Consider the following 13,765-nt stretch of genomic DNA (forward strand, 5'->3'; position numbering starts at 1 on the left):
TGCGACGAGCGCATGGGCTGCGCGCACATGGCCAGCGATGGCTGTGTGCGTGTGGCCCATGGGCGTGCGATGCGTAGGGTGTTTGCGTTGCGATTAGATCGTTTTGAATGTTTAATTTGAAATTTTCAGTTTACGTAATTTTAATAAAGCTTAAAATTAATAATTTGAATTATTTTCTTGGATTTTAATTTTGAATATTGTAATTATAATAAATTTTATTTATTCTAATTATTTTACTAAAATTAAAATCATGAATTAATTTAAATACGACTGAAATTAAATTAAACTTTTTGGATTCAATTATGAATTTATATGAGCTTTAAATTTTAATTAAATTTGTATGTTTCCGGTTAGACTAGAAATACATTTTTATGTTTAAAATTAGTAAAGCATATGAATTTATTGGTTTAAGTGGGAGCCCTTTTAGTCATAAACTCTTGATTAGGTCTACAAATCCTTAAGGTTAAAACAACTTGATTAGAATTAATAAGGACTGAATAATTGGTAGATTATTGGTGCCCTTGATTAATTGCTGCAAATGTTTACGTGATGCATAATGTGTTTTAACTAACCAGCTATGTGGGCCATTCATGATAATGAATGGGATAATGGTATATATTGTATATGTACTGTTTTGCAGGTTATGAAGTGACTAGTATGGCCCAAATAGGATAGAAAATATGGTCTGCGTACCATTAATTTGAATGTAATTGGTCTAAAGTACCAAAGTAGTTTTTCAAATTCAAATATGGTCTGCGTACCATCAAATAGTTGTAATTAGTTTTAATTATAGCTTATCCTATTTGAAGAAAATGGTGCCTCCCACGGAGATTTTCAAGACGGACTTTGAAGTCAAAGCTTCAAGATGAAGTCGGGCCATACTAGATCACATTTATCTTATGCATGCTTTAAGTTATTTATTGCTTTAAATATGTCTTAATTATGCATAAGATTGTGGCTTGATTATGTTGCATGATTAAGGATTTTAGTTCACTTAAAATCTAACCAACATAGTATAAGCCTTAAGTTCCAAACTTAAAAAATTGAGTTAAAAGGTGCCATGCCAAAATATACACTTGCTTGGATATCCTTTACATCAATCTAGTAATAGTTTTCGCTCAGCGAGGTGTTACTTATTGGTCCTAAAGGGGCAAGGTACACAAATAATTGTGAGTACATGTTAGTTTTGGTGAAACTCAACGATATAAGTAAGGAGTCCTTTTATGTCGTGGCAAAATCGATAGGTTTACCTAATAAGTTCTTAGACGTACCTATCAACCAAGAATAGTTTCTAGACTATTAGCAAAAGGCTTTTGCTTACCTAAGATGTTTTAGGATTAAGTCGACAAACTGTGCTTAGTTCTTCAATGATTTTAGGATCTTGGAATCATTTTATTCACACCTGCCGGAACACATAACTTGAATAAAATGCTTAATAAACATTGAATTATGCATGTATGCTAGAATTTAAGTTTATTAAGAGAAACTGTGAATGGTTATTTATTTGTTTATTCTTTTCAATTGTAGTTTTTAATATGGCAAACAACAATTCATTCAACATTCGATCAATTCTCGAAAAGGAGAAGTTGAACGGGAAAAACTTCCTTGACTGGCAAAGGAACTTGCAAATAGTTCTTATGCAGGAAGAAAAGGAATATGTCCTAGATGAGGCGATGCCCGAAGCCGCAGGCGACGGGGTCACTCAGGCAGCCCTCAATCGTTGGATTGATGCCAACAAGGATGTGAAATGTCTAATGCTCGCCACCATGAGTGCGGATCTGCAGAAAACGTTCATCAACTCAGATGCTTTCACAATCATCAATGAGTTGAAGAACATGTTCCAAGATCTGGCTCGAGTCGAAAGATTCGAGACTCATAGGCAAATTCTTGAGACCAAGCTTAAGAAAGGCGAGCCCGTAACTCCACATGTTCTCAAAATGATTGGACTCATTGAGAATATGAGTCGGCTGGATCAGCAATTTTCTCAGGAAATGGCTATAGACACCATCCTCCATTCTCTTCATAGCGGGTATGATCAGTTTAAACTGAACTACAGTATGAATAGTCTGGACAAAACGCTCACTGAGCTTCACGGTATGCTGAAGACCGCTGAAAAGACGCTCAAAAGTGATAAGCAGGATGTGCTTATGGTGCGTGGGCGCAAGTTCAAGAAATCTGGAAAGAAGAGGAATGCTAAGAAAGGTGGCGACAAGGCCAGCCCAACTAAGCAAACTGGCGCCAAATCTGTAAAGAGGAAGGTCAGTCAACCCACTTCTGAATCCGAATGCTTCTACTGCAAGAAGAAGGGGCATTGGAAGAGAGATTGCTTGAAGCTAAAGGAAGATCAGAAGAACGGAACAGTCGTTCCATCTTCAGGTATTTTCGTTATAGACTGTATACTTGCTAATTCAACTTCTTGGGTATTAGATACAGGTTGTGGCTCACACTTATGTTCCAATCCACAGGGACTAAGAAGAAGTAGAAAGTTAAGCAAGGGTGAAGTCGACCTACGAGTGAGAAATGGAGCACGGATTGCTGCATTAGCTGTAGGAACTTACTTTTTGTCGTTGCCCTCCGGGCTAGTTTTGGAACTGGAAGAATGTTTCCATGTTCCAAGTCTTACTAAAAACATCATTTCAGTTTCTTGCTTAGATGCTAAGGGATTTTCCTTTTTAATAAAAGACAATAGTTGTTCGTTTTATTTTAAAGAGATGTTTTATGGATCTGCTAGATTAGTCAATGGACTTTATTTATTAGATCACGACAAACAAGTATATAACATAAATACCAAAAAGGCCAAAAAGAATGATTCAGATCTCACCTATCTGTGGCATTGTCGATTAGGCCATATAAACTTGAAACGCTTAGAAAGACTTCAAAATGAAGGAATTCTATAACCATTTGACTTAGAGGATTATGGTAAATGCGAATCATGTTTACTTGGCAAAATGACAAAGCAACCTTTCTCTAAAGTTGGAGAAAGAGCAAATGAACTATTGGGTTTAATCCATACAGATGTATGTGGACCAATGAGTACAAATGCTAGAGGTGGTTTCAGCTACTTTATCACTTTCACTGATGACTTCAGTAGGTATGGTTATGTCTACCTAATGAAGCATAAGTCTGAATCCTTTGACAAATTCAAGGAATTTCAGAGTGAAGTAGAGAATCAATTAGGCAAGAAGATAAAGGCACTGCGGTCTGATAGAGGCGGTGAATATCTGAGCTATGAATTTGATGACCATCTGAAAGAATGTGGAATTCTATCAGAATTGACTCCTCCTGGAACACCACAATGGAACGGTGTGTCGGAACGGAGGAACAGAACCTTGATAGACATGGTCAGGTCAATGATGGGTCAGGCCGAACTTCCATTAGAATTTTGGGGACATGCACTAAATACAGCTGCACTCACTATAAAAAGAGCTCCGTCTAAAGCTGACGAAAAGACTCCATACGAGTTATGGTTTGGAAAGCCTCCAAATGTGTCTTTTCTTAAGATTTGGGGATGTGAAGTATACGTCAAACGATTAATTTCAGACAAACTTCATCCAAAATCTGACAAATGTATCCTTGTGGGCTATCCAAAGGAAACAAAGGGGTATTACTTCTACAATACATCTGAGAACAAGGTATTTGTTGCTCGAGATGGTGTCTTTTTGGAGAAAGATCACATTTCCAAAATGACAAGTGGGAGAAAAGTAGACCTCGAAGAAATTCGAGTCGAACAACAAACTCTAGAGAATGCTCAAGATGACATTCAGGATGAAACTCAGAGATCTTTAGAAGAATCTGGTGAGAATCATGGTCAATCTAGAAATGTTACCCCGCGTAGATCGCAAAGATATAGATCTCAACGGGAAAGGTACTTAGGTATTTTGACGAACGAGAGCTATGACGTTCTATTACTTGAAAGTGATGAACCTGCGACTTACAAACAAGCTATGACGAGCCCTAGCTCCAAGCAGTGGCAAGAAGCCATGCAATCTGAATTAGACTCCATGTCTGAAAACCAAATATGGGATTTGGTCGATTTGCCAGATGACTACCAAGCCATTGGAAGCAAATGGGTTTTCAAACTGAAAAAGGACAAGGATGGGAAACTTGAAGTTTTCAAAGCTAGATTGGTTGCAAAAGGTTACAGGCAAGTCCACGGTGTGGATTATGATGAAACCTTTTCACCAGTTGCAATGCTAAAGTCTATTCGGATAATGTTAGCAATCGCTGCATATTACGATTATGAAATATGGCAGATGGATGTCAAAACTGCTTTCTTAAACGGCGTTTTAACAGAAACTGTGTTTATGACACAGCCTGAAGGTTTTGAGGATCCAAATAATGCTAAAAAGGTATGCAAGCTAAAGAAGTCAATCTACGGATTGAAGCAGGCATCCAGGAGCTGGAATATACGTTTTGATGAAGCAGTCAGTGACTTTGGTTTCATCAAGAACGCAGACGAATCTTGTGTATACAAGAAGGTCAGTGGGAGCAAAATTGCTTTCCTAGTATTATATGACGACGACATATTACTTATCGGAAATGACATTCCTATGTTGAACTCTGTCAAGATTTGGCTTGGGAAATGTTTTTCGATGAAGGATCTAGGAGAAGCACAGTACATATTGGGCATCAAGATTTACAGAGATAGATCTAAAAGGATGATTGGACTTAGTCAAAGCACTTATATCAATAAGGTGCTTGATAGGTTCAAGATGGCGGACTCCAAGCGAGGCTACCTACCCATGTCTCATGGAATGACTCTAAGCAAGACTCAGTGCCCAAAAACACTTGATGAGCGTAGACGAATGAATGGGATTCCATATGCATCATTGATTGGTTAAATAATGTATGCTATGATATGTACACGCCCGGATGTTGCGTATGCACTCAGTGCTACGAGCAGATACCAGTCAGACCCAGGAGAGGCGCATTGGACTGCTGCCAAGAACATTCTGAAGTACCTGAAAAGCCACAAAGATGACTTCCTGGTCTATGGTGGAGATGATGAATTAATTGTTAAAGGCTATACGGACGCAAGTTTCCAAACCGACAAAGATGATTTCAGATCACAGTCTGGGTTTGTCTTCTGCCTCAACGGAGGAGCAGTAAGCTGGAAAATTGCTAAGCAAAGCACCATTGCGGATTCTACAACTGAAGCGGAGTACATTGCTGCACATGAAGCAGCAAAGGAAGCTATATGGCTAAGGAAGTTCATAGGTGAACTTGGTGTAGTCCCCTCCATTAAAGGACCAATTGCCCTGTATTGTGATAATAACGGAGCTATTGCACAGGCAAAGGAGCCTAGACACCACCAGAGAGTCAAGCATGTACTTCGTAGATTTCACCTTCTACGAGAGTTCGTTGAAAGAAAAGAAGTCGAGATAAGCAAAATTGGTACTGATGACAACATATCAGATCCATTAACTAAACCTCTGCCGCAGGCGAAGCACAACTCGCACACTGCAGCTATGGGAATCAAGCATATTGGAGAATGGCTTTGATGTCTCTATTTAATGTTTTAAAGTTTTAGACTTTAAATCTTTGTAAAACATTATTGGTTAATCATTCACAATAAATGAAAAGAATTCATTTTTCCATTTAATTTGTGGTTTATTAAATGATGAGTCCCTTCAATTTGACGATATATTCAAGATAGACTGTCAGGACCAGTCCTGTGACTAAGAAATGTCTATCAAGTGAACTTGAATGTCAAAGGTTGAAAATGGTCCCTAGTTGGAGTTTTCTATAAAATTGGACGCATAGAAAACGTTAGACGATTAGAATGCAAGATGACTAGTAGTTCTGTTTCTTGAACTATGTGGACATGGCAATGTCATAATCATTTGCATAGATACTTACTTTGGGAAGACTAGTATCGGACAAGACCTATGAAACTTTACTGTAAGAGATGAAAATCTGTCATAAGTAAATTTCATTAAAATTATTAGACACTAAATCCTCAATACCTGAGTGATTTGAGATTACTTGTTTGAGAACTGGTTGCTTTGACGTTGACCAACCGTCGCACCGTAAAAGGAGGCTATAAAGGCAACGCTCAGGTAATCACCTATCAAACGAAGTCTAATCTCAAGATCGCAAGATTGGGATTGTCCTCCCATAAATCGGGATGAGATGCTTAAAAGTTGTACAAGGCCACTCGGAGAGCTAGAAACTGTGAAATGCATGGCCGTGCTCGGATGAATCATAGGCTATGATTATCTGTCTATTTGATCAGTTGAATTCTGAAACCGAGAAACACCTCTGGACATAATAAGGATGACAACTCTTACCTTATGTTCAAGAGCAAGCATCGAGCGACAAAGGAATTAGGAAATGCACACTTGTCCCTAAGGACAAGTGGGAGACTGAAGGAAATAATGCCCTTGGTCCAAGTATGCATTCTATGTTAAGTCCAATAAATGCGGTTCAGTATTAATTAAACAAGTTAATAATTCAGTGAGATCAAGTGAGCTGAATGCCTAGCTAGAGGCCGCTTCAGTTCAAGTGGAATTAATGATATTAATCCACAGCTTACTCTTGACTGAACCCGTAGGGTCACACAAATAGTACGTAAACGGATCAAGTATTTAATGGCATTAAATACTCCATCTATGGATATTCGGAATCGACGGATCTTGGTTTCAGTGGGAGCTGGGATCGTCACAGGCAAGAAATGAATACTCCGGAAACGATGATATTGCCGGAAACGGAAATATGGATCGTATCGGAAATATAAATATTATCCAAGTCGTAGATGTTGCCGGAAACGGAAACATGGTACGTATCGGAAAATATTATCGGAAATGGAAATATTGCCGGAATCGGAAATATTGCCGGAAACGGAAATATTGTCAGAAACGGAAATATTATCGGAATCGGAAAATAATTGCGGAAACGGAAATATTAAATATTTGTTCGAAACGGAAATTAATTCCGGAATCGGAAATATTAAATGTTGTTCGTATCGGAAATGAATTCCGGAATCGGGAATTTAATCGAAAGCGTATCGTACGAATTAGCATCGGACGAGGCCCGCTAGACGAAGGCCCAGCACGAAGCCAGGCCATCGCCCAGCGAGCCGCACGCAACGCACGCCTCGACCAGGCCCAGCGCAAGGCCAGACCCAGCCAAGGGCGCGCGCGCGCACGCAGCACCGCACATGGGCTGTGCGCTTGTCGTGGGCCGCAAGGCCTGCGCGGGTGCACGGCTTGTGCGATGCGTATGCCGGAAATCCTAATTCTATTGGGATTCGTGCGAAGATTAAAATCCTAATCTTATTAGAATTGCTTTGTTATTTAGAGTCCTAATAAAGTTCTAATTAACAAATCCACATCCTAGTAGGATTACAATTCCTTTTCCATACCTCTATAAATAAGGGCCTAGGGGTCATTATTTATACATAAGTTTTCAAGTATTCAAAACTAGGATTTTTAAGCAGAAAAATCAGCCATAACTCTTGCCCATTTAGCCGAAAATAATAGTACCTTAAGGGCGATTCTAGTTGGTCAATCTTAAGGCGGATCCGGACGTGCTGTGGACTATCTACGGAGGGACGACACTTGGAGTCCTAAAGACTTGTTCTTGTTCGGTTCGGGCGCAGCTAGGGAAGGCACGCAACAAAGAGTATGCATCTAAATTATGCTATATGATTATGTGTAAATAATATGTATTCCTGGCTTAATGGTTTTTTCCGCATGATTTATGAATTCTCATATGTATCATAACCTAAAAAATAGGACATAAAAAAACTTGAATTGTCTTATGAAGAGTGGATCAAGGCCCACACCTATATACTTTTTAACGATGATGAAGTTTCACCATATGTTGAGAAGCACCTGGCTTACCTCAGATCCAAGAATCATAAAGGAAATCAGAAATCAATACTTAATGAGCATAACAAATCATTTAGCAGTTGGTTAAAAGATCAAGTAATTAGGGAGCTTCAGAGTCCATCACATTCTATTTCTGATCGGCTTCAGAGTTTAGCCCAAGGGCCCAATTTCAGAGCATCCTTTTATTCTGGATATGTTTATAATGGTTACACATTTTACACTAAGGAACAAGATGAAGTTAGTACTATGCAGAATAGTGGTGTAGTTGTGGAAGTCGAAGCTTTGCATTTTGCTAGTGCTAAAGACAATTCTCCTGCCTATGGAAAAATGTGGTACTATGGGGTCATTCACCAGATATGTGAGTTGCAATATATTGATTTTACAATTCCAGTTTTTCGATGCAAATGGATTGACAACAACAATGGAGTTGATTATGAAGATAGAGGGTTTACTTTAGTTAATTTTGACAAGCTTGGTCATGAAGAGGATCCTTACATATTAGTTAGTTAGGCAAGACAAGTGTTTTACATAACTGATGTTGTGGATAAGAAAAAGGCAGTTGTTATAAAGCCAAGGCCTCGACATGACATTGGTGACTACGAGGATTATGATTTTGATGATGATGATGATGATGATGATGATGATGATGATATTGAGTTGGAGGCACTAGTAGAAAAAACCCTTATTGCAGCGGGCTTTTAGACCCCTGTTGCAGCGTACATCGTATGCTGCAACTGGGGGGCCTGCAACAAGTCTGAACTTGTTGCAGCGTACAATGTTCGCTGCAAAAAGTGATTTGTTGCAGCGGGCTTTTAGATGTACACTGCAACAAGTGCCAAAAAATTGGCAAAATTTTGGACTTGTTGCAGCGTACATATATATGTACGCTGCAAAAGACTCAACTTTTTGCAGCGTACATTTATTTGTACGCTGCAACAAGTCTGAATTACTCAATTTTTTGCAGCGTACATTTATTTGTACGCTGCAACAAGTCTGAATTTTTGCGAAATTTTTTTCCCTTGTTGCAGCGTACAACATATATGTACGCTGCAAAAAAGCACTTTTGGCGGGAAAATTCTAATTTTGTTTAGGGATACCTAGAGTGCCTTGCACCAAATATAGAAACCTGTCAAAACAATAATAGAATAACGCAACCTGTATAACAAATATAAAAACAACAACTGGAGTTTTGTATACTATATATCCCAAAACCAAAGTGCACATATTACATTTAAATATATGTTCCAATTTCAACATAAACATACATTTTAATATAAAATTTATTCTATAACAACTAAACCAACTCGATCAAGCGCGCTAAAGCCAATAATAAATACTTGTTGGTAAAAAACTTAGCCCATTGCTCACGAACCACATCAAATTCCTCGCATAAGGCGCAATCCTCGGAGTGTAGACCTTTACAAAAACATAAATTTAAATTAAACATTAGATTAAATACAAATTAAATATCACATTTTAACATTCAAGAAACTAATGACAATGTCCTAATAGTCTAAAATGAGTCCTTAGGTTCTTTAGTTCAAAGTTGGGAGCAAAAATGTCATTTTAGCCTAAATATGACCTATAACGACCCAATGAGCCTATAGGTGCATAAATAGATTGGAACGAGTCTTATATCGTTAAAATTATGCATATTAAACATGTAATAAGTTTTAAATGAGTCCTTAGGTTCTTTATTTTAAAGTTGGGAGCGAAAATGCCTTATTTTATCCTAAATATGACCTATAACGATCAAACAAGCATTAAATGGGTATAAGTAGATTAGAATAAGTCCTAGAAACTCAAAACTAAGCTTATTAACCATATAATAATTTAAAAATGAGTCCTTAGGTTCTTAAGTTCAAAGTTGGGAGCAAAAATGTCATTTTAGCCTAAATATGACCTAAAACGACACAATGAACCTTAAATATGCATAAATGGATTGGAACGAGTCTTATAAACTTAAAACTAAGCATATTAAACATGTAATAAGTTTAAAATAAGTCCTTAGGTTCATTATTTTAAAGTTGGGATCGAAAATGCCTTATTTTATCCTAAATATGACCTATAACGATCAAACAAGCATTAAATGGGTATAAGTAGATTAGAATAAGTCTTAGAAACTTAAAACTAAGCATATTTATCATATAATAAGTTTAAAATGAGTCATTAGGTTCTTAAGTTCAAAGTTGGGAGCGAAAATGTCATTTTAGCCTAAATATGACCCATAACGACACAATGAGCCTTAAATGTGCATAAATGGATTATGTAAAGTTTTACACCAACCCCCCCCCCCCCCCCCCCCACACACACACACACACACACAAACAAAAAGAAAATTGAAACAATACGAAGTACTAAAGACCTAAAGTAAAAAAGCTAATACTTGTCAGTTGTAACTTGTAAGTGAGCCGAAGTTAAACATATGATATGAGTCGGCGAAGCACAAGCATCTTATTCATCTCACAACAAACAATAGTAAGAAAAACAACACTCACGGTGGATCCCCATACTGATGTTATATTTGGGAAGTCAAATTGCATATAGCCTACCTTTTATCATTCAGCATTCAAAGAGGCTGATTCCAAACTATTTACTATGAACACAACTTCTGAGACGAGAGGAGCACTAGAGGAGTATTACTACTTTAGTAGCAATAATTAAATCCCGGGAGAGGAAAACAAAGTGGCATAAAGAGTGATATCAGTAACTAAGAATAAACGTTAAAGCATACGCAAAAAAGGCAAAGGTCAGTTACAGCAACCACACACAATGAAAAGTGATAGAAGAGGGCGAATCACATGTATACTCTCTCTATATATACGCTAGAAGGCCTAGAACAACATAACTACCAATGCTATAAGGGCATGTGAACGAAAAAGAAAAAGAAAAGTTAGAATACTCAGCAAAACTTATTGGACTCAACAATACCTTGGAAGAATTGAGTTGTGGTATATCTGAATTGAATCCCAGAACGAAGCTCAATTACTGGCTTTCACCTATTTGTGGAATCCATGAAATGGATGCTGATAAGCATGAAGCTTTCGCAAATTTAGATACAGAGTCAATGACATTCTGGAACTCGGCCTACACCACAATTTGACAATAGAAGTTTGTTAACAGAAATCCGAACTTGTACTTAATAAGTTACAAGAGCAGCTGCAGAGGGCTCCGACTATTACAGATACTCTAACTAAACGAAAGCTCCTTAGATAAGTAGGCATCAAGTTAATGGAGCATTTAAATTTTTTTATTCAATTATTCAAGCAGGAAATATACCTGAAGTTGCCAAGTGTTCAGTTCCAAAGGATTTTGGAGCTCATAGACTTTGGCATACCCATCTGAATATGCAACAACCTACAAGCAAAGAAATGCATGACACAATTATAAAGTCAGAGGATTTCACCATGCACCAAGAAGAACACATTCAGCAAGTTTTTTATTATCTAACACTTACCAACTTCAAACAAGTAGAGGATCCTCCAAATTGAATATCTAATACACGGGCACTTTTATTCTGAAACTTGGTACAGATCTTCCACTGAAGTGATTGCCCCTCTGAATGGAAAAGGGAAGCGCAAATGTTTTAGATTTTTAAATCATTCGTAACCATACACCAATAACACCACTCTCGTATCAATTCTGAAATCAATGTCTTACTTATTACTAGTAGTCATTAGGGTAAAGGCCAAAAGGGTAGCATAAGATTTGTAAATCATTACTCTACTTGTAATGCGGAGATCTGAAAGTAGTTGGCAACATAATTCTCTCGGCTAGAAAGCTTACACGAGCATACAATTTCACAACTCATTCTTAAGAAGGGAAGTACAGTCATTATAGAAAAGACAATATGGTGTAAATTGACATGTGCAGAAATGATTGCTTTGTATGAATGTAACAAGAGGTTTGAGTTAGTGTTACCTCCTGTAACTTCTTCCCATAATGATAACGTCCCATCATCCAAAATACACGCGATGGCATCTCCATACTCTGGAGGAACCCATGCCACCTTCACAATGCTACCCTCATGCACCTAAAACCACAATCTAATCTCATGTTAATTGTCACATGAAAGTTGCATCATACTACTTCAGAAGCTTCAATGGAAGAAATTAGATATATACCCTCCAACTTAATTCTCAAAAACTCAACATAATTTTGATAAACCCCCAAATATTGATACACTGAAAAATGTTAAATTGAATCATAATTCGGAATTACATCAAAATCTCACATACATTATAATTAGAGCTACCGGACCTTAGATGATCTACCGGGGATGATTCGACGAACACACAATCCGACCAAAACACCAATTTGACAGCTCTAAGATTAATAATTGTTAACATTTTTAAAATCGGAAAGATCACCATGCGCCATAGTATCAAGTAACCAACATTCACAAACTTCCATCATAAATTAAATTGTTTCATACATAGAACAACAAACATACTACTAGAAAGAAATAAAGTTCAGCAAATAAAAGATTGTATATTTAACTGAAAATATCATACATTATAGTATAAACACAAAGATGGGCAATTAAGAAATGAATTTGTCTCCAAAAAAAAAATTGCAATTGATTGGGAAAATAAGGAGGAGCAGACCTGAAAAGAGGAAGAAGGAGAGAAGGGAGAAGAGGAAGCAGGGTCAGGAGAATCGAAGATGGTGAGAAGACCATTGATTGAACCAGTAGCTAATCTTTGAGCGCTGTAATTCCAAGCTGAGCATACTGTTCCTTTCTCCAATGTCGCCACCGTTTTCTCCATTGCTTTCTCTTTCTCAGTTGGGAGTGAGTTTGTTGGATACTGTTTGCAGTTGTTAGGTCAACATGGGCCATTGTTGACTTGAGCTGTGTATGGTCTGGTGTCAAAAAGTTAGCAACTTAATTAGTTCATATCTACTTAACAATCAGTATGTCATATAAGAATAACAAAAAACCTCAAACATCCACTAACCTCAATATAATACTAAAAACTATGTAAACCATGTAATAATACAAATCTTGAAGAAGAAAGAAGAGAAGCATACATTTAGCAGCACATTCAGAAACACATTCAGTACAGGAATGAGTTCCAACTCCAGCAGCATTTCCAACACCAGCTGTCTTATTTAATCATTAAAAACACCATCAATTTCTGAAACCTAATCTCGACGCCTCTCCATTTGCTTTGCTGGTGTTGAACAATGAAACCCAAATTATCACAAATCTATACTATTGTAGTGAAATTGCAAAGCTATATTCAATCCTGAGACATTAACATCTCAATGAAAGAAGAATTTTAGTAAAGATGGATTCAATTCTTCTAATAATATGAAGTGAACATCCTAATTCCCATCAAATGACAGTATTACTTGATAAACATGGTATTTCTCAGCTCTAATCGTTCCCTAACTAAAACTTTAAGTCTTATTTTATTTTAACTTCTTCAAAGAGATTAAAGGCAAAATGATGGTTAACAAAACTTAAATAGTTCATATCTGCCATAAATTACTATATCATACAAGATTACTAAAACCTCTAACAATCAGCAAATCCAACTTCAATCAACACTAAAAATTATGTAAATCTTAAAGAACAAATAAGAAAAGCATACCGATGCCTATACTTAAAGAGCAGTAGCATAACCAAAAAGAATCAACCTCAACCCATATCCCAAAATCTAAGTGCAGAGTTTGCGGATGAAATCCTGATAATTAAGCGTCCTCAAATCCCTAATTCTGAACGAAAGAGGAAAAAAGGAAACCCTAGCTTAGTAGATCGTTCCCTCTTTCGATTAAAAAATAAAATGGAGCCAAAACCCTAAAATTTGGGGGAAAATAGTTAATTCAATTTTACAAAAATTGAATAAGCCGAATCTTAAATTGAATAGAGATATATACCTCCGTAGTGCATAAATTCACTTAAATTTGAAGAAAAACGGGCGGTGGTG

General features: G+C 37.1%; 1 protein-coding gene across 1 annotated transcript; it reads right to left on the reverse strand.

The window, feature by feature from the left end:
- Nucleotides 1–10,763: 10,763 nt before the first annotated feature.
- LOC130466264 (protein SEH1-like) lies at nucleotides 10,764–12,652 on the reverse strand. The gene is made up of 5 exons (XM_056835026.1): nucleotides 12,440–12,652; nucleotides 11,754–11,865; nucleotides 11,290–11,390; nucleotides 11,112–11,189; nucleotides 10,764–10,919 (listed from the first exon to the last, which is right to left on the reverse strand). The coding sequence occupies exons 1-5, from the start codon at nucleotides 12,599–12,601 to the stop codon at nucleotides 10,818–10,820; spliced, it is 555 nt and encodes a 184-aa protein (XP_056691004.1). The 5' UTR covers nucleotides 12,602–12,652; the 3' UTR covers nucleotides 10,764–10,817.
- Between the last annotated feature and the right edge of the window lie 1,113 nt (nucleotides 12,653–13,765).

Source organism: Spinacia oleracea, chromosome 1 (assembly GCF_020520425.1).
Source record: "Spinacia oleracea cultivar Varoflay chromosome 1, BTI_SOV_V1, whole genome shotgun sequence".
NCBI classification, from domain to species: Eukaryota; Viridiplantae; Streptophyta; class Magnoliopsida; order Caryophyllales; family Amaranthaceae; genus Spinacia; species Spinacia oleracea.